Source organism: Tympanuchus pallidicinctus, unplaced genomic scaffold (genome assembly GCF_026119805.1).
Source record: "Tympanuchus pallidicinctus isolate F22 unplaced genomic scaffold, pur_lepc_1.0 scaffold16, whole genome shotgun sequence".
In the NCBI taxonomy this organism is placed as follows: domain Eukaryota; kingdom Metazoa; phylum Chordata; class Aves; order Galliformes; family Phasianidae; genus Tympanuchus; species Tympanuchus pallidicinctus.
The window spans coordinates 21724448-21745326 of NW_026294679.1; the positions used below are offsets into that span (position 1 = coordinate 21724448).

A 20879-nucleotide genomic window follows, 5' to 3' on the forward strand; every position below is an offset into this window, starting at 1 on the left:
TTTTTAATCAAATGCTGTAAGCAAAACACACTGACCAGATATTCTCAGCTGCTGGTTAGTAACAGTCCCTGGTTTTCATTTACTTGAATCCATAACTTATCAACAGTCAATAATAGAAAAGGTCATATTTATTAAAATTAAAAAAAAACAAAACAAAACAAAACAATCATCCTTGATGGCAAATGAGATTGGGAAAGAAAACTTTTTGTACCATTTTCATCAGACTTAAACCAATGAAGTTGGAAATTTAAGCCCATCTGTTCAATTGGGGAGGGAATCCATGGCACTTCTCAAAAGTAATGCCCTTTCAGGGACTGTTTTTAACTATTATTGTCAGTTGTTCTGGAGATCATGCATCATTTTAATATTTCACATCATTAACATGCAGGAAACAGGCTTGGACCTGGAAATATAAGTAGCAGATATGACTTGCCATAAGGCTTTCAACCAGTATATAAGCAACTGCATATCAGAGCAATACATTTGTAAAAAAAAAAAACATGCTGTTACTCTTCATTCATTTTAAACAGTCATTGTAACATTCACACCAAGTACAATATTTATTTTCTTTTAAATAAAACAAAACATGGGTTATTATTGTTAGGGATGAGTAGTGACAAGATCAAAGACAAGACAGAAATGATTTCAAATGGATCAAGCCACACACATACCATTCCTATCAAACTTCCATAAAAATTAACGAAAAATGGATACCATCAAAGAGACAGGGGGACCTTAAGAACAGCCTCCGGTTGTTAAATTCATTTGACACCTGTAGCACCTGCATAAGAATCATCTCATTTCTATTCATAGAAATGTTACGGGGATTGAATAGAACTGTTATGTGCAACTAGTATATATACTAGTTATATAGTATAAAGGGATATAAAGTAAATTACTTCCCTATTTCCAATTGAACAACAAATGGATAAAAAGGAAGAATAGATCCTTCTACTTAGTATTGATCACAATTCCCTAGCATTTGTGAGAATATCAAGGGAAGTAATCATGGACACAGAAATTAGACTACTTAAATGATTTACTGACAAAACAAGGCCTATATGGATCACAGTAATTTTCGGAGTTGTTAAGAGCAAAACAATATCAATAATTGTTAGTTTTTTATAAAAACAAAGAAATACATGAAAAACTTTTTGTTGCTTTTTTTTCTCAAAAGGTAATGTCCTATCATTCCAATAAGGAAAAAAACATGGCTTAGATGTCTACACTTCTAGGAATATCTTGTTTTCCAATCTCAAAAACTCAGAAGAGCCTAGTCAACTTTTCTAGATTGTCTGGGTCTGATGTGTAACTTAGAGTTCACAAACAGTAGTGGGAAACATTTGCAGTTGCAAAAATAAGCAAAGGAAGCTGCAGGTCATTGTCTTCTTAGTATATCATGAAACAGCTCCTTTGTTAAAATAAATAATAAGTAAAAATAAAGCAGAACGAAGTATCCCTTCATCTTTCCTGATTATTATTATTTTTTTTTTATTTTTTATTTTTAACTGTACAGGCTACTCAATTCTAATATTCCACCCATCAGTATAGCAATTTTCCTTGTAACAAAAAGTAAATCTAGGAGGACATCTAGTGGTTCTCTATGAAACAACAGCTGGTTAAGAAGAATCAACTGGAGCTTTCTTGACCAGCAAATGGTTCCAAAATGGTTCCACTACACTTAAGAATTGAAATGTATGTACAGTGTCATTTCAATTCTGCAAGTTCTCATTATCCACACTAAGAGTAAAAAAACAGCAGTATTAAAGGAAGACCAGACTGATTTGATGACTTGTAAGGATGCTGGTTAGCATCAAGAGACAAATCTTCAAAGAATTTCCCTTAGCACAATCACTTTATGAAAAATACAGCAGCATTTCTTAAATTATTTTTCACAATTTATTTTCTCTTAACACAACAGGCAAAGCTATCTCTTCATTATTTAATTTTTAAAGAACAACTTCAATACCACCAACTCAGCTTTTTCATTATCTTGCAATTTTTTTTTTGCAATCAAAGATAATTTGTCAGTTGCTTGTGATAATGTCACCGTTCTTTCTCAAAACTGTACAAAAAGAGGACATTCTGCCCTCTTTAGTAGCTAGAAGTAATGTTGTATTTATAGACCAATTTGTTTTAATATTCAAATATCACTGTGAACTTATCTTTATTACGTTAAAATCTCTCAGCCAGCATACTCTCAAAGCGAGCTGCATTTCTGAGCAGACAGATCTGACTTTTTTATTCTTATCAATTTCTTCAATTGCTTTTTTAAATACTTTTTAAAAAATTTTTTTTTTTTTTTTTTAGGAAAAAAAGCTCTTTTATTTGCTTATTGCTATTTCTACTGCTTTGTGTGGTCCAGAAAGGGCTCAATACAAAAATGCATTTAAAATTAATACATTGCATCCAAATTACTTCCAGTGTTTTGCCTTTACATCTACAGATTCATTCATTCAAGTAAATTAGTTTCTTTCTGATTTGTAAACTCTTACTCTGCTGTCCTGCCTTGATAATCTGTTGGGGTTTTTGTTTGTTTGTTTGTTTGTTTTTGCGTGTTTGTGTATGTGTGTTTCCCAGCTTTCTGCTGTGTCATTCTACTGGCAGACAATAACTTTTTTGAGAAATTTCTGTTCTGTGTATAAATAATTTCTACTACAGTGTGAGGAGGGGAGAGATCTCATTCCTTTACTGTAGCAATGACATCAAAGCAAACAAAAAAGAACAAAGTAATGCTAACTATCACACAGGCCACCATAATTACAAGATGGCTAACAATATATCATGCAACTCCAGGAGTATCAAATTTTTCTGGATTCTTTGCAAGATCCTGTGGTGTGTAGAGCTGAGAGGTGAAAAAATAGCACAGTCTGGATTCAGATCTGAAGTGTTATAAGAAAATAAATTCATAATGTCTGGCGAAATGGTGAAAAGTCTTCTAGTTTCACTTATTTAGAATAGCTGCAGTTGTATGGTATAGCTACCAGCCTCAATCTGATGCAGTAGTGAATGCTTTATTACATCTGTGAAATGCTTGATCCCTCCTGCTGTTTGAAAGAACAAATCCTATTATTCTAAAACTGCAATACAACCAGTATATTTTTAATAGTTGTCTTTCTAGAAAGTTTAACTCTTTCCATGTCCAAAATGCTTTTTTTAATGTTTATTTAAATTAACTTGGCTGTACATACTAAAAGTGGCTGGTGAGAGCCTCCACAGATTCTGAGCACGTTGAAGTGGTCAGATTTAGATTGATGTGAAATGGTCTATAAACTTCATATTCTATATATAATAGTAACAATGTAAAATTTTACAGCTTAGGCCCTGAAAAGACAGTCTGGCTCTACCCATGTAATTATTTTCATAAAAAGCAAAACTGTTATAGTTGGGGAAAATGATCACTGTAGCTTGTTTGCTATTGATGAAAGTTGTATCCTAACATATTCAAAGTAAAACACGTATTTAATTCATTGTCCAGCTTTCTCCCCCCCCCACACACCTTTGTTTTTGACAGTGGGGAGAAAGGAGTTAAATAAGGACAGTAGAAGAGTGCTGTTCTGTCCCTTGTGTCAGCTAAGCAATGGAAACCAAGTACAAAAAAAAAACCTGAACACAGATCTGTCAATGAATTTGGCTTAATCAGGCAAACAATGCTATAGTGCTAATTACCCCAGCCTAACCGATAGCTCTGAAAACTCATGAAATATCTCTAGGATCATTTCTCAGAAATGTCACTGCCAAGATCTCCCTTTCAAATAGGGATAAAAGACAAAATTGTGGAAAAAAGGAGCAAAAAGTGGAAGAGGGGAAAACTGCTGTATTTTCTTCAACGTCACCCTAATCTCCGTGGGTGGAAACGATGAGAAACTTGTGGGTATGACGTCACTGCTACATGCAACATAAATAAAGAAAATAACCAAATACTGAACAAAAATACTTTTCTGCTAGAGAAAGACAGGTTGGACCGTACTCTGGGCTACAGGGAACCCATTTTTACTCACAATAGATCACTATCAGTGTGCAGTTAAAATATAGTAGGGGCCGTGTTCCAAGGCAGCAAGAGGAAAAATAAATCGAAAGTTTGTCAATTATCATAGATTATAAGAAATTCCTTCAAACACATCAATGTACACATGATATGTCCCTTCTGGGTTTCAACCCCCATTGTTCACAGCAAGCACTGTCACTGGAAAAAATATATACAGAATTAGACCACAGTTGTTGCACAGAATGAAAGAAACAGGAGGAGTAGGTCATCCAGTTCAGAGATTTCATCCCAACATGGCTGCATTTTATATAAATTTATACATGTATTTGGCCCCTTGCTGAAAAATCTACAGTTAAATGACATAGGAATAAGATTGAAAGCATTCAAAAAACATGTTAACAATCTGTGAATAAAATTTCCACACAAACATTTATCTGGACATGACATCAGCATTCATATGTTATTCAGGGAGTGGGATACGTAAGGAGAAAGAAGGGTGGCAGAAACTGCGAAAGGAAAGCAAGGTTACATTAATTATCCGTGGCCTCATAGAAATGTACTGAACTTCTCTGAATTATTAATATTAGGCCTAACAGGTTTGGACAAATAGCTATGTAGGTCAAACTCACGTTTAGACCCCAACAGTATCAGAATGTACAGATAGTTCTAAAATGATGTGCAAACTCAGATGTATTACTAAAAATGTGGTCTTCCAGTGTCACAGGAAGCTACATTATTTAAAACTACAATAAGTAAGATTTCAATTTAAAGAAAGATAATCTTCCACATTCAATTCACCTGAAAGTGTCAATATTTACAAGCAGCCCCCTTCATTTCATCTTACATGTTTTCCACATTCATCTGTCACAAAGTGCTATGCTGCTCACTAATTAAAATATATATACCTATATAGGACCACAAATTTCCATATCATTATTTTTGTTGTCTTAAAAAATCAAGTTGTTAACTTAACTGTTGATGGTTCAGTTGACAGTTTCCTAATTCAATGGAGAAAGTATTTATTAGTGTATGTTTTGTTATGGTTAGCTTGCAGTTTAAGACCCAAACGTTTGTGTAATTTGCAGATGGATAACACAAGATTTTCAAAAGTGGTGATTTATAAGCTAAAACTAAGGCATTTAATGTGAATAATGGTCTTTACCTTAAGACTTACCTTTTAAAAACATATACCCAGTCCCATAAAAGGGATTTTGAGACTGTCACTGGAATTAGTGATCCAAAATAGTGCTGAAATTATTTATTTATTTATTTATTTATTTGCTGACTGACAGAACTTTAAAAGCAAAGAAACTGCATTATTCCTAATAGTTGTGAACCCTGTGTTAAGCGGAAGCTGTTCACTATTATAGTGCCTCTAACCATATGCATGTGTGGTGGTAGAGGTGGGGAGGTCAGATGGGAAAAAAAGGAGAGACGATTAAAGGGAAAACCAATATTTTGCTGTCTTTTGTTTCTTTTTCACCTTACTGAGAGGATTCTCTCCTTAGTGCTTAGTCCTCACTGCAGCAGCTCTGACAGTCTCCTTCCTCAGCCTCAGTAAATCCGTTATTTTTTTTCTACATCTGAGCAGTATCTCCATCTGTTGGACCAACTGTCCCTTTTGGGACATTCCACACTGCCTTACATAGAAGTTCTCTCCATGGCCCTGTAGTTGGTAATGCATCTATTGTCCTGACAGGGTCACAGGATGCCCCATTTTTTCTCCCTGGTTTCCTAGTACTGAGGTTATGTTACTGTTCATGCTTTTGCCCTGTATACCACGAATTCCTGATTCCTACCTTCTTGCAACATCTCCCATTAAATACCAAATTTTCAGATTTTTCTCTTTGAAACAGCACATTTGAAAAGCATACACAATATGAAGGAGTAGAAAAGAGCATACAATTAAATGTTATTTTTTGTTTGTTAAGAATTGAACAGGTAAGATATTCCTTCTTAAGTGTTGTGTAAATTGGGGGGGGGGGGGAGGGGAAGAATAAAAAAGCGATTGGCTTTTGAAGTTACTGTCACCCTGCAGCATCTGAAACTTGCTTTACCAGAACTTGCTCAGCAGTCTCATTGGCTTTGGCAGCAGTTCAAAGATCACATTCTCACATGGATAAACTGTTCTTGAACAATATATTAGGCAATTTTTTTTTCCAATATGTTAGGCAATACATACATTCCTTCCACATCAGGCATGCTTTCCATGTGCTTTACTCTCCTTGAAACTACTGGGAAGAAATTTCCATTTTCCATCAAGGCCTCAGCTGTTTTCTCTCAATTACACTACTTTGTTTCACAGTTCTGTGGTTTGGTTTGTTTTTTGGGGGGTTGTTTTTTTTGTTTTGTTTTATTTATTTATTTTTTTTAGAGGAACTTCTTAAAAACTCATGACATATGCCTTTTTTTTTTTTTCTTTTTTTTTTTCAATCCATAGAATTCATCCATTTCGGCTGTTCCTTAATTTTAGATAAGATCCAGCTTAGAAGCCTTATTGGCTTCTTCCAAAACAGTAAAATGATGATGCTATGAATAAGCTCACTGAATGAATAAATATGGCAGATTTTTTTCCTCTTAAAAGTACTGGTAGGACAGGTTCTATCAAACTCTTTTGAGATGTTTCAATTTACCTAGTCAGTTTGTAATGACAGCTTCTCCACAGCAAGATGGAATGGAATGCACATAAATATTTGTGCATCCATTGAGAGACTGATCTCTAAATCCTTTTGATTTCAATATTACAAATATTTGTAGATCAAGCACAACTATGTCTAAAATGTGGTTATCACAGTTCCTGCAAAATATCTTCAAAAAGTGCATCTAAATGAAATAATAATTTCTATATATTTATAAAAGTTGAAATGCAAAATCTGATCTCAATTTCCAAACTCAATTAGTTCTTTACACACAATTTTCCAAAGAATTTAAACAGCAGACCTAAGAATGCAGCTCAGCCAAATGCTAGCATTTCAGCTATGGATATTTTTTCTATTGAAAGAATATGTCAAAGGCACCAATCTTTAATTTTTTCCAGACAATCCCTTTCTCCAGGAACTGATTATTTATTTCAGTAATAGCTTAGTTCAATAGTTACGGTTTAGGTTAGATATTAGGAGGAAGTGCTTTGCACAGAGGGTGGTGATGCACTGGAACAGGTTGCCCAAGGAGGTTGTGAATGCCCTATCCCTGGAGTCACACAAGGCAAAGCTGGATGTGGCTCCGGGCAGCCTGGTCTAGTGGTTGGGGACCCTGCAAATAGCAGGGGGGTTGCAACTAGATGGTCAGTGTGGTCCTTTCCAACCCAGCCCATTCTATGATTCTATGATCTTCTCGTACAGAATAGTATTCAGCAAGGAAAACAAAAGCTCTTTACGGAAAAATATTGGAATTACTGGATTTCAGCATGAGAGCAGAATTTCATTGTTAGCTCATTTTTAACTCAGAAACTTCCATAATTATATCTAGGTAGATGGACTGTTTAAGTTTTGTTAGCTTTGGACCCTAATAGATTTTTTTTGAAGAAACATGTGTAAATGGTATGAAATTTAATAAGAACAATTACAAAATGTAAATTGCACTTATATTGCCATGAATTTACTTTTTAACTTTTCTTCACCATTGTGTGAAACATGTAACTGAGTGTACAATTGTTCTTCAAGACTAAATAGTTAATGAGAAAGAGAAGAGAGTGATAGAAATATTACTTACGCCGTTTGCAGCCACACTTTTTTATCCTTTTGGGATCTGTGATGTCATCATGGCAGGCCTTGCAGTAAAAAAATGCCCTGAAGAGACAGAATGGAAAAACTGACATATTTCTTAATACATACAAATGAAATTAGTCCCACATTTCTTCTTGTGGCAGTATCACATTAATGAAACATGCCAGTGCTAATTTCCTTTAATCTTTGAAACTATTTAGATATTTAAAGTAGGAAATATTTGCTTCAAGACCATGACATTCAAACATAAGACTCCAAATTAGTGTTTCTTTTAATATACTTGAAACGTAATTGGGAGAACAGATGATAATTATGACAGTGTATCCTTGCAGTTGTCTTTCGTCTTAGAAAAATGGAGCACCCAATGAATTTTGCCAAGAATGTGTGTGTGTGTATATATATATTATATATATAAATTGTATATACATATTTATGTATATACATATTTAATGAATTCTCTGTTCCTATCAGATATACCAGATATTTTCTTTTGGAAACATCATCTAGCACCCTGGTCCAGTTTTTCAGCCCGGTCACAAGTTGGAAAGCATCTTAGTTAAAATTAAAGATTGTAAAGTGATTGATGTGACAATATGTCAGATGTATGCTTTATCCCCCTACAACCCATTCCCCCACCCCCTATCCCCCCAAAAAAGAGAAAACCTACAAAAAATTACAAATTACAAAACCTACAAAAAAAGTTTATATACGAATATATAAATGAAAGAGCAGATATAGTCTTGCTTCAGATTAATTTTTGTCTTTTATATTTGGTGTTAGAGCAGAATCATACTCTTTTTGAACAGATAAGAAATGAACGTTTCTAAGAAAAGCATGTAATTACAAAGTTGAACCATCTAGGTTACCATGTGATATTCTTGCTTATTAACATTTACTATTGTATTAACACACTCACCAATAGCTGAAACACAAAGAGAACCAAGTAAAGGGAAAAGAGTAAACATTTGACTTTGCATAAGTATCAAAATAAAATTCCAGTTTAATAAATATGCATCTGACTGCTCTCAGATGAGTTTAATTGTGCCTGTCAATTCAATATTTTGCATAAGGCTATTGTGACATATTTCACAAGTATCACATAGGTGGCCTGTAGCAAAACAGTTACAGTTCACCAGTATTCCTGCTGGCATAAAAAAGTAAACATAGTTTTTAACCTGCTGAAATGCTGGTACATATCCTAATCAAGATGTGGTAGTTCCATACATATCTTTTCCAACCTTCTCCCTTTGCATGCATCTCAATAGAAATTCACTGTAAGCTATCATTCTATACCTGAAATTTAGCCATTAGCATATTTTAAAAATCGATGATAATTTGAATTTCAGGCATTTGACTTACTTGTTTTCATCATATTATACTTATTATCCTTTTCACTTTCTTCTCAAAGACCTCACCTTCAGAACATTCTTTCTGAGTGATTCACAGCTCAAAAGAGTATAGTCAACACTTTTCATAATTGGTTTTGTTAGTTGAAGCATATTTGATAATGACTTGCTTTGCATAGAACAGCAACAGAATGTGGCAAGGTTCTAAACAAAATTTTCTGCAAAAAGTCAAGCAGAACTGGGAATTCCATCTTAGCATGTTATTAGATAAAACATGATAGACGAATGATAGGCAAATTCTTTCTAACCACATTACTAGCAGTCAACTGGTGAAATAAATCATATGTCAGGTAATTTATGTGAAATAAGTCTGAAATAATTTCATAGGAGATTGTAAAATGCTCTATAAAATGAAAAAACTACCAACATCACAGAGGTGCAAAGACTATATTCAAATGGATGAAAGCAAAAGAGAAGAAAAAACTGTATGCTGAAAGGCATTGTATCTGACACAATATTGGTTGCAAATATTCTGAAGTCAGTGCTAGACATATGAGAGAAGTATTACTGTGCTCTTATTTGTGCTTTGGCTACACAAAAACTGTATTAACTGTTTCAATAAAAATATCTTTCAAATTCTCAGCAATTTCATGATCGTGATGTTTTGACATTCTTTATACACTTATAACAAACATGCATTACTTAAATATTACTTTTCACATAAGTTTAGGACTAAGTGAATGTCATCATTTATATATTTTTATTATTATTATTAATTCAAGGGACATAAAAGAATTATTTATTTCAAACACTACTTTCTCACATTGCTATTTTATTCCGTTCAAGCATTTTATACCCTAACAAACCAGAATAAATATGTTTGGCACTAAATACAAAAACATAAAACTCTCATCAATCTAATGCAACTATAGTACATCTAGCTACAGTGAACCAGTGAAGCTGTCCTTAATGGTTGCAATATATTTCAAACCGTTTTATTTGTATTTATTTTTATGGGGACATAGAATATATAGTTACAGTAAAGAAAAATTAAAAGGTCATAAATATTAATTTGCTAATGCAGTTAGCAAATAAATACACTAGTTTGCTCAAATCAAGTATTTAATAGATTGCATACAAATAAGAACTATTTCAAACCTTAAACTTGGACAAGACTGTCAACCCAGATTTATCCCAGAGCAATTTCACTAATTAATTTATAGAAAAAAAATAGATCAGTATGTTACATTTTCTAGTAAAATTCTGAAAAATAACCTCTTATTTTCTTCACATACTTATAAAATCATTTTATTTACTTGACATTTAAAATTATAGTTAAGAAATTTATACGCATGATCTCAGGGAAAGGTAATGTCATTAGTTTCTTAACTCAGTTTTCCGTGAATATCTTTCAACATAATACAGTGAAAATCAGTGAATGTGTTTGCAACTAAAGGAAAAAAAATTAAATACTGTATGTTTAAATTTAAAGATAGAAATATACGAATTACCTTTTTACTTCTTTGGCATCACTTGCAATGAAGAATCCTAAGGTACCTTCTTGAATCTTGACATGGTTTCCAGGATTGATTAATATACTGCTCAGTGAAACAAAAGCAAAAACAAAATGATAAATTTTAATTACTTTTAACGTAATGTTCAAAACTAGTTTATTTTATTCTACTATAGGGGACCCACTAGTTATGAAAGGCTGCAAGGAAATTTTAAGCCATTTTTCCTTGCAATTTCCAATCAAATTACAGTTTTTACATGCCATCATTTTTACGAAAACTTTACTTTGAGACATTCACATGCCTTCTCCCAGAATCACATTAACTGTTTACATATGTATTCTTATGTTTTTGCATTAAGTATGGATTATACAAAATCAACAAAGCCTCTCAGAAACATGATGTGTGAAGCTGAGTTTTTAGATCTCTTGCTCTGTCAATTCAAGATATGGTGAAAAGAACAACCAACCACCACTCAATAACAATACAAAGAAGCCACTCATGAAGATAAACCCTTTTATGCAAATTTTTGCCAATTTCTAGTGATACGGAATGTTAATGGGACCCCAATCTGGACATACTATGTTATTGTTCAAAATAATAAATGCACACATACACTCAAGGGGAATGGTACAAGACAACCAGTCACGATAGCTGAAAAAACATAAAATGAATTTTAAAAAATTTTAAACACTATGTAGGCATGGAACAAAAGAAGCACAAAGATAACCCAACCGCACTGACAAAATAACCTCAATTAAATCTGATGAAGGAAATTATGAACTGCTATCAAGAAATGAGATATTCTATATCTCTTTATTAAATAGTTTTATTTTCTTGAAGTTTAACTCTAGATATCAGCTAAGGTAATTTGCAAAGTACAAAGCTATATATCCATGCACACAGAGATATATTTTCCAATACCTTTTGCTATTGTGTAATGTAACTAAGCTTTGACTTGATAAAATTAAAACAGTTTGCATTTTTTTAAACTTGGTCTTTGAAAATCACAGTAAGATAAAGTATTACTACATTTTATAGATGAATTACTAATGACTCAATTGAGTCAATATGAGGCAAAATATTTATTTATTTAGGATGCCTACAACTTATTTTTATTAATATTTAGCATTGTATATCTCTTTATACAGTTTCTTGGGACTTCTGCTGCAAGTAGAAATGCTCAGTGATTGGTTCCCAAAGTATTCAGAGATCACCTGTAAAAAGTTTTGTTTAAATTGTCACACAGTTTTCCTATGGCAGGAACAGAAACCAGTTCTAAAATAAAGTGTTTACTCAGATATCCTTCCTCTTCCTTCATTCACAGTTTCAAACTTTGCAATAGTTCAAAAGCAGAGAACTAAAGAAAATTTGAGTGCATCACCGCAGAAAGCAGCTCCGCAGCACATTTCAGTAGTATTGCAAAAAATAAAATGTGATGATTTCAATGATGTCTACGTATAATGCATACAGGTAAGTGAATATGCATTAAGATTGCACAGCTGAAGTTCACATCTTTTTCATTTCTCAGTTTATTGGGCTTACTGGTTTTGCTTGCAAAACAAAGCATTTATTTAATGTTTTGTTTTGGTTTTTTAAATGCAATTTCCCAGGTTTTAAAATGAAATAAAGCTGACAGAAAACAAAGTAAAACAGAATAATCAAACAAAACTAAAACAAAAAATCATTTGTTCAAATGAAATAAGTCACTGAAGTCACAAATATATTGTAAAATTTAGATTTCTTGGACAAAGTTTTGTCACTTGAGTCAATGTATCAAGTCAAAGCTTTCTGGCTGTTCCAGGGACAGCTTAGCAGGCTGCCATCATATAAAGCCATGAGCCCAGGTAAAACCAGGAGGCAATCTTTTTGCTAATAACAATCTGAAGTTGTTCTGCCAAAATAGTCCATCATCTCCTTAAATTTACCTGCTGTTACGTCTCAAGCTTTTACTCCTTCCTGTGTCCTTATTTTTATTGTCATTTTGATGATAATTTAGCTTTAAGAAGTCTACAGAAGCTAGTCTCATTTGTTTCTCGTAAGCTGTTCCTTCTAAAATATGCAAACATTTACAATGCAGTTAGGTTTGACTACATTTCTTAAGTACCAGTGAGTACTGCTCTGTCAGACTAACACTTATCCCCCTCTTTCGTTCTTTGCCCTTAATTGTAAAAACATTAATTACAGCTTTTCAGTGAAAACAGATGAACACATTTCTTTACATAGACAGAACCTCCAGAACTTCAAGCTTGACAAGGTAATAAGCAGGTCTTTGAAAAGGCAGTGAACATAATCTTAAAACAGAAGTGATTTAAGTTGCAAATGTAGTGTGAACATGCTATTGGATCTCCAAGTTTCCTGGGACACATGAAATCAATTCAGTGGGTCAGTATAGACTTTTTTTGTCAGATCTTTTATGTCATTTATAGCTTTTTGCACAAATACATTGTATTTATAGCCACAAAATATAGATGTGATTGCAGTTAATGCAGTATGACCCAAGCATCAAAGACTTTGGTCAAAATTAAAAATTAATTTGCTCCATTGCTGTACTGACAATGAACTACAAGAAAGGCTCCAAATACTTTTGTTTTATAGGCACACACTAGTATTTAACCAGATCACAGTCATGAGCAATTTCTACTGAGTATATATGGATTTATTAAATATGCTGCTTATTAAAGCAGCAATTGAATTATTTCTAGAACTGGAGTGCCATAGTTGAAACATAATTAAAGTTATGCTCTGATAAACACAGTAATATATACAGTAAGCGAAATGTTTTGAATTAAAAGACTTAATCATAGAGGGGAAAAGGAACAAATAAAAATAAAACAGGCTTTAAAGCCTACCAAGAAGAACGCATTCTTCAGTTATTTAGAGATGCATATATCTGTTAAAGCAGTTCATGAAAATGTGCACAGATATATATTCCCCTAGTTGTGGAGATAAGTACATGACAAAGTAATGACTCATTTTTATACATTATCAAGACTGGGAATTTCCCTTGTCAGCAACTTGCTGCTATTTACTGCTCTTTTTGTTCTTACTTTCAGGATAACAATTTAGACAGCACTGAGAATGGGATTCACCTCATCTGTTTTAGAATAGAAGCTGCTTTCAAGAACTGAAGTCTAAATAACTAAAAGGAATTAATTAGGTCTACACTGATAAAGATAGGTGAGATGAATGCCAGCATCAGGGATCAATTGAACAACTAATCCATTCATCAAGGAAACCTGTCTGATTGAGTGGCATTTCCTTGTTTTTTTTTTTTTTTTCTGATTTGCAGATACCCTTTTAAATGCTATTTTTATGTTAAAAAAAGGAAAAAAGAAAAAAAAAAAAACAAAAAAGAAAAGAGAAAAAAAAGGAAAAAGAAAAAAAGGAAAAAGGAAAAGGAAAAAATCAATTGTTGAATTAAATGAAACAAAAATGGCAAAATTTTGACTAAAGAAATGACAAAATCTGTAAAAACTTATTTTTAAACCTTGTGGTAGATGTACTGTACCATTCCCCACATGACTAAAATAGTAAAAATATCATATATTAAATTCAGAAATATAAATAATGACTCATTGTTATTAATAGAGTAACTAAAACAAGACTATTTGATATTACTGAATAAAGCTATCACACTGTTAAATAAAGACAGCTATTTTTCTTGTTCCATGCCACGCCCAGATGAAATGTACCATTATTAGCCTAATGGCCTTCTAAACTGTGCCATGTTATTCACACTACAGACTTAAAATTACAAAATTAGCCTTAGGTGATGTGTATTTTCTGTGAATGATTCTATGTGGAGTGTGAGGGTAGGTGCACAAATCCCATAGAGGGAGTTGTGTGCATACCAGCTTCACACTGCATGTAACTCGTGAGTATTGCTTCTTTCTTCTGGGGTCTATCATTGACATTAATTCAGATTCATATTGTTCTACACAGAAAAATCCAGTAAGACACTAAAAAGCATACAAGGCAAAAGACACGGCACATTACATGCTACAGTATATTAACTTTAATTACTACAAGCATACAGAAAAAGGTTGCTCCCAGGAGTTAAGTCCTTCACAATAGTGTCTACTACATCATAGATGTAAGGTGTTTTTACTGGGGCATAATCCAAAATTGTTCAATGGTGCTGGTAAGTTCAGTGTAATTTAAATAATTAAGTTATTCCTTCTGGTTCCAGAAGTCATTTATTATCAATACAATGAAGCAGCACAATACAGTTTATTCTGGGAGCAAGCAACTTTACTTTGTACAATACTTCTTCATATTGTTCATCATGCCAGCGTTCACATGCCTTAACCACAAGATAATATATACTTAAAAGCAAGAAGCGAAGTAGAGGTGCAACAACTGCAGATCCTTGAAGATGCTAAGTGTTGCAGTAACTTCTCTGCAGTTGGATCATATCAATAATGCCAAACTGACAGGAAGCCACCTCTCTTTTCACACATCTACTTAGAAACCACAGGAGAATAAGACTAAAAATTAAACATAACACACAGCACACGCAACAAAACAGACATGGAAAGTAAACTTTAGGGAATAGGATGAAAGAAATTAAAATGTCTGAAAAATGAGAATGGGTCCCTGAAAAGCAAAACCAACAGATTGCTCTAAGCAATTAGAAAAACAAATGGGAGTGATGGAAAAAAAGATGAGAAGAGAAGGAGGAGAGGAGATGAGAAGATATGGAAAAGCATGCCTTCTTGATTCCATTAAAACCAGTAGCAGCACGATAGAATGTTGAATAGAGAAGGACTCTCAGCATGGTGTAGTAAAAGAAAATGATACACATGCCATACCCCCAAAAAAAATCTTAGAAAAAAATTGAGTAATATATTTGTAAATAATCTTAATAAATGTCATTAAAATGAATGTGATGTACAGCACAAAATATCCATGGTACTTTGACTGGAACAGTACAACAAATTTAATGAGTACTGTATTACGATTAACTGGGCTCAAAATGCAAAGAATCAGGCATTAGGTTGTTGTTAATGGAAGGTGAGACTACAAGAGAAAATGAACCACTGTACTCTCAGACGTGTTTTGAAGGAAGACTAGGGGAAGAAGGACATCAATGAACTTATGAATATGGAGACGATTGTCAGCACAAGGGCTGGTAAAGACGAAAACTACATCGTCATGATACAGTACAAATGAAAAAAAGACAACAGGAGGTGTTAACAGTAAAGTCTATTTTTCAAATGTAGCAGTCTAATACACCAATGATTCCTTAAGGGGACAAAGATAAAAGCCTAAAACATATACTGTCGTATTTTATATTTCCTGCAAAGAAGTTAGTGCATGAGTCACAAGAACCAACAGAGAGACAAAATGCTATTCCTGTCTCCTTTTTGAGATTGGGGGCTCATATATAAATATACACACATATAGATATATATATATATACACACATAGACAGATGAATATATATATGTATATATATGTGTGCATATACAGAGAAAGATAGACAAAGTTGTTATCTTCCTGTGTTCTTGGCAAGGAATTAGTCCTGAAGTTAGAAGGAGTGGAGGTAGGATTGAGGTTGGAAGGAAAGGTAACGAAGAGGGCATACCGCTTTCGGCTTCTGCAAACGACAAGAAAAAAATTGCAAATCAAACACTTTGATAGGAAATCAACTGACATCAAAGCAAAAGCAAAAAAAACCTTTATATAAAAGTCTCAAAGGCTCAAAGGTTTTTCCGCTGAGAATGAGGACAAATATATGGACCGACAAAGAGAAAATTTAACAAAAGGAGTAAACAGAAGGTGCAAAAAGGGAAGAATCCAGGTTAGGTTTTCCTTCTTGCTTATGTGGAAAAAAAAGACAAGGAAAAATGAAGCAAAAAATATCACTAAAAGGAATTTTAGACGAGGAGTTTGAACGTCTGCATTTAAAATTGATATTTTTTGCTATCCATTGAGTAAACTCTGCTAGGACACACTCAGGTTGATGTTCCCCATATTCCTTCAGCATATTTTTCTACAGGTGAAATAAAACCTTCCAGTAAAGGAACTAAGAACATTATTTAAACTATTTGGCTTTCACCAGGTATATAAACAATTTACTAACAAAATGCTTTTTCTTAATAACAATGACTATAATACTTGCAGAGATGAAGGAAGTTATAATATTAATGATGGAGGAATGTCTCATACTGTGATACGGAACAACTCAAGTGCAGACCTCAGTAGCTGGTCAGAAACCCTCTAAAGTCAGTCACATTTTGTACATTGAAAGGTTTCTGTGATAACTGAGCAGTAATTCAAATATTATTAATTATATAAATGTAGATCTAAATAAATTTAAGTATAGCTATAATTAATCTTTTAAGTGCCCTGATGAGAAACAATTGTATAAATAAAAATTAGGCCATATTTTGACTATTATTTGACTCCATATTTATTGTATCTAAGAATACGTTACCTGTATCAGGGCTTGCAAAGCTCATTTTACTTCAGAGCACTTTCACATTCTGGTTTTAAGCAATCTTTTAAAATCATAACTTGTTTACAATGAACAATCTAATACGTCTTTCTGTAGCTTTAGTAGGAATTGTAGGAAAAAATGATAAAAAATTGAGCAGGAAGCTCAGCTAGTGCTAGCTGGCATACTAATATTGACTTGGATAGATTTCTGATGATTTCAAATGACTATTGATCTCAAATTCCCTATGGTAGAATTAGCATAAAGTTTTAGAAAGCCAGAATCAAGGAGACTGGCTGCAAAAAATAATAAAACAAAAACATCATAACTTCAAAAGTGAAAAAACTTTAAAAGAACTAAAGAAGATACTAAAATAGTCAGTGAAAATTCTGTCACCCACTCAAAATGATAGTGCGATGTTTTTCTTAACACTGAGGTGAATGTTTTAACAGGGAATTAGAAAGTATATAATGACCTTAAATTACCACTTGTGAGAGCTGCACACATTTCACAATTCACTTTGTGGTTGCTTTAGCAGTCATTGCAAAGCGATGAAAGCAGATGAAACTGATCAGATATATAGTTTACCTCAATATACTATACATATTATATATGTACAATATTATAGTAATATTATGCCTTAAAACTAGTCACAAAAATCAAAGTGGTGTAAGATCTTCTCATTGAGTTGGCAGAAGGAATGATTTGAAACTTCTCTTATCCTATACCTACTTCAGCTGTAGCAGAAAATAGCTTTTTCTACAAAGGTACCACCTTGATACTATTGCAGTCTTTCATTTGTAGTAATTATTGTTGTGAACTATGTAAATTTCTCAGTATTTTTTAAAAATATGAATCCAAACTGTAATCATAAAATGTACGAGTACATATCTCCTGTTGATCACCCTCCTGACAGAATGAATGTTAACATAATTAATTTTCTATTCACATTTATAGATTATCAATGAAGAAATGAAGATGTGAAGTAGGGTAAAGTATGTCCAAAGACAATCAACAAAAATAATTGGTAAATGATAAATTTATCATGTTCAAAGACCATTTTCACTTGTAAACCATGTTATCCTACTTTTTATCTTAATTCTTCATCATTTAAGAATGCAAGGAAATGTAAATAAACATAAGAAGTGAGAAAAAGGTTTGCTATATTACATTTCTGATTAGATTAAGAGGCTCTAGTGCATAAAAGTCAGAAATATGTACTCAACACATGTGTTGAAGAACACAGGGACAAGTAGAACAGTAAAATTATCCTGCAGGTAGCAGTTCGATTCTCCAAAGAGTGACTATAAAATTATCACTGCTTACTAAAGTCAGAAGTTACTACTGTGGATCATGGTCAATAAAATGATATGACTACTTAGTTTACCTGCTTTCTTTCCGTTATATATGTTTGTAAAATTCAACTGTTAACATCCCTTCATTAGTATAGCTTAATGCAGTTTCTTTTCTACCAAACTAATTCACTGTGAACTTGTACCTCTGTGGACTTGAGTAACTGGAAATATATGATTGGATCACACTGTTTTACTTTTTGTGGGACCCTCTGCATCACCTTGTGATTAAGAACTCAAACCAACTTCCATTGAAGTTAGTTCAAATAATGATATGGAAGCCATGAGTTATCTGTTATTATCGAAAAAGACTGCAATATTAGCACTTATGTAACTAAATGACATGCAAAGTAATGACAACCTAAAGTTGGGCAATAGTTGTCAGAGAGAGCCAAAGGAAACCAAGTATTTTCCAAATATTGTAATCACAAAATATGTTAATGTACCACTGCTGTTACTAATGCATTCTTTTTTTCTTTTTTTCTTTTTTTTTCCCCTACAAAATTTAGATTAAACTTTTAGGAAAAATATTTTTACATTACATTTACTTTACATTAGCAAATGCAGAATTTAGTAATCTAATGGAAAAGTATTTATTTTAAGATAAGCCCAGATGAGCTGGAAACATTAAAAAAATCTGTTATTGCGAAAAAAAAAAATCAATTTCTTAACTAACATAACGTGGACAAAAGTAAAATCCAGTATCACACACACCACCTCATATATCACTTACCCCACAGGAAGGAATCAAGCAAAATCAAGTATAGGCCATGGAAATACTGTCATTAGTAGTTGCAATAATTGATTTCTGTGTCAAGTGTCCCACATAGCTTTTATATAGGCATTTATAAAGGAATATACTTTCAAAACCTCAGGAATCATGGCAGGAGCTCAAATAATAGAATTGATTCTCCTTGGAGGAGAAACAATTGCCCTCAAAGGTTTAGGTAATTGGTGGCAGTAAAAATATTATTTTGTCGTAGATGTAACTCCAGATTTACTGTAACACTTACAAATGTCACTTTTGACAGAGAAAACAAAATTCAGATCAAAGTCAGAATTACCAGATTTTTGTTATACGCCCCTCCGCATGTCACAGAGCACATGCAGAATTTTTGTACAAAAAGAAGAAACACTTTCTGTCCATGAATTTATAGTGATTTATGATCAGGAAATTTATTTTCAGATAAAAAAGGTGTCAATCAGTTGGCAATTTCAAAACTAAGTGTAACTTTGAGTTACCTGATGGTGTTCATATATAAATCCTTTGTCGTAACTGATACCATATAAATGTTTATTCTATATTTCCATATATCCTGTATCCTATGAAGACTGGCTCTTCCAAACTGATTTATATTAAATTATTTTACAAATGTTTATTTTGAGAAATAAACATTACCATAATTACTAGTGATACCACACCTGCTTTCCACTTTTCTATTTACAGTAAATTGTTGGACTGTTGGACTGTCACTTAAAGCTGACAGAGTATAAACAAAAAACACTGAGCAAGGTATGTTTTTGTTTAAATAAAAATGAATTGCACTTCTGGAAGTGGACACATAACACTGTATCCCTACCTTACACTAAGTATTATAACTTAAATTGATTTGGGTGAGGAAAAAACAGAGCAGAAATAAAAGCCTTTTAGCGCTACATAAAATGGTGTAATGCGATGGCATGACAATTATACTCTGAAACGTTATCAAACGTATAAGGACATCTATGTTTATTCTCAAATAAGCAGGCAAAATTCTTGACAGTGCATTCCTACTTCAGAATTTGTAGTCTTGGACGTACCTGCTTTCTCTTTTTTCCGACTTGTATTCTATGGCTATCATTAAGAGCTTTAGTTTCGCAAACACCAGTCTGCAGGAAGACAAGAGGTCAAGAGTCAGACCTTTTTCACAACTAACATTGTATAAATAGACATGGCTGATAATTTGCACTCATTCAGATGTTTACCCAGTCTTCAGTAACATATATAGCTCATATATTAAAGTCTTTCTGTTTTGAAGATAATAAATGCTTCTTCATAAGTACTATAAACTGACAACTTGAGAACACATTCTAAGCAGCACTACTACATTACTAGATCTACTTAAGATATAATAACAACTGTCATAATTCAAAACATAAAATTGCATTTGACTATAGCAGTGGATGTCTTGAGGAAATTTCTCAAATCTTTGCTAAAATTTAGTCATATTTTGATTGCAGTGCACAAAACGTGTATATATACTGGCCAAAAGCAGGAGTACACTAACAGTATGTCAGCATTTATCAATTTCTATGACAGAGAAACAGCATAACTGAAAGCTATTTCTGACCAGCACATGGGAAAATGCATGCTGATACATTAATACACTTTTTTTTTTAGTTGTTAGTAGCAACTTACTAAAACAACTATAATATTCTTTATAAACTTGGAGAGTGGAGTTAGTACAGCAACACTTGTTTGAAGCTGACAACTACTGTGAGAGCAATCAAAGAAACCCTCAATGTTTTTTTAATA

At 32.9% G+C, this 20879-nt stretch overlaps 2 protein-coding genes across 30 annotated transcripts in view; one reads left to right on the plus strand and one right to left on the minus strand.

The window, feature by feature from the left end:
* The window catches only part of RPS24 (ribosomal protein S24), a 773435-nt gene that overhangs the window by 207594 nt on the left and 544962 nt on the right, over positions 1-20879 (plus strand). Inside the window, exon 1 of one of the 2 annotated variants that reach the window (XR_008205031.1) lies at positions 620-623. The exons of the other annotated variant lie outside the window; for it this stretch is intronic. The gene's annotated coding sequence lies outside the window, so the exon portion shown is untranslated. Of the gene's footprint in view, positions 1-619; positions 624-20879 lie in introns of those variants that run through there. 2 annotated transcript variants of the gene reach the window in all.
* The window catches only part of KCNMA1 (potassium calcium-activated channel subfamily M alpha 1), a 432315-nt gene that overhangs the window by 91769 nt on the left and 319667 nt on the right, over positions 1-20879 (minus strand). For 16 of the 28 annotated variants that reach the window (XM_052676755.1, XM_052676754.1, XM_052676752.1 and 13 more), the window contains exons 16-19: positions 20165-20233; positions 16161-16172; positions 10571-10657; positions 7700-7776 (exon numbers count right to left, since the gene is read on the minus strand). In XM_052676755.1, coding sequence (XP_052532715.1) covers positions 7700-7776; positions 10571-10657; positions 16161-16172; positions 20165-20233 — 245 coding nt within the window. Of the gene's footprint in view, positions 1-4001; positions 4011-7699; positions 7777-10570; positions 10658-16160; positions 16173-20164; positions 20234-20879 lie in introns of all 28 variants that reach the window. The other 12 variants (XM_052676753.1, XM_052676770.1, XM_052676763.1 and 9 more) reach the window with 2 other exon arrangements.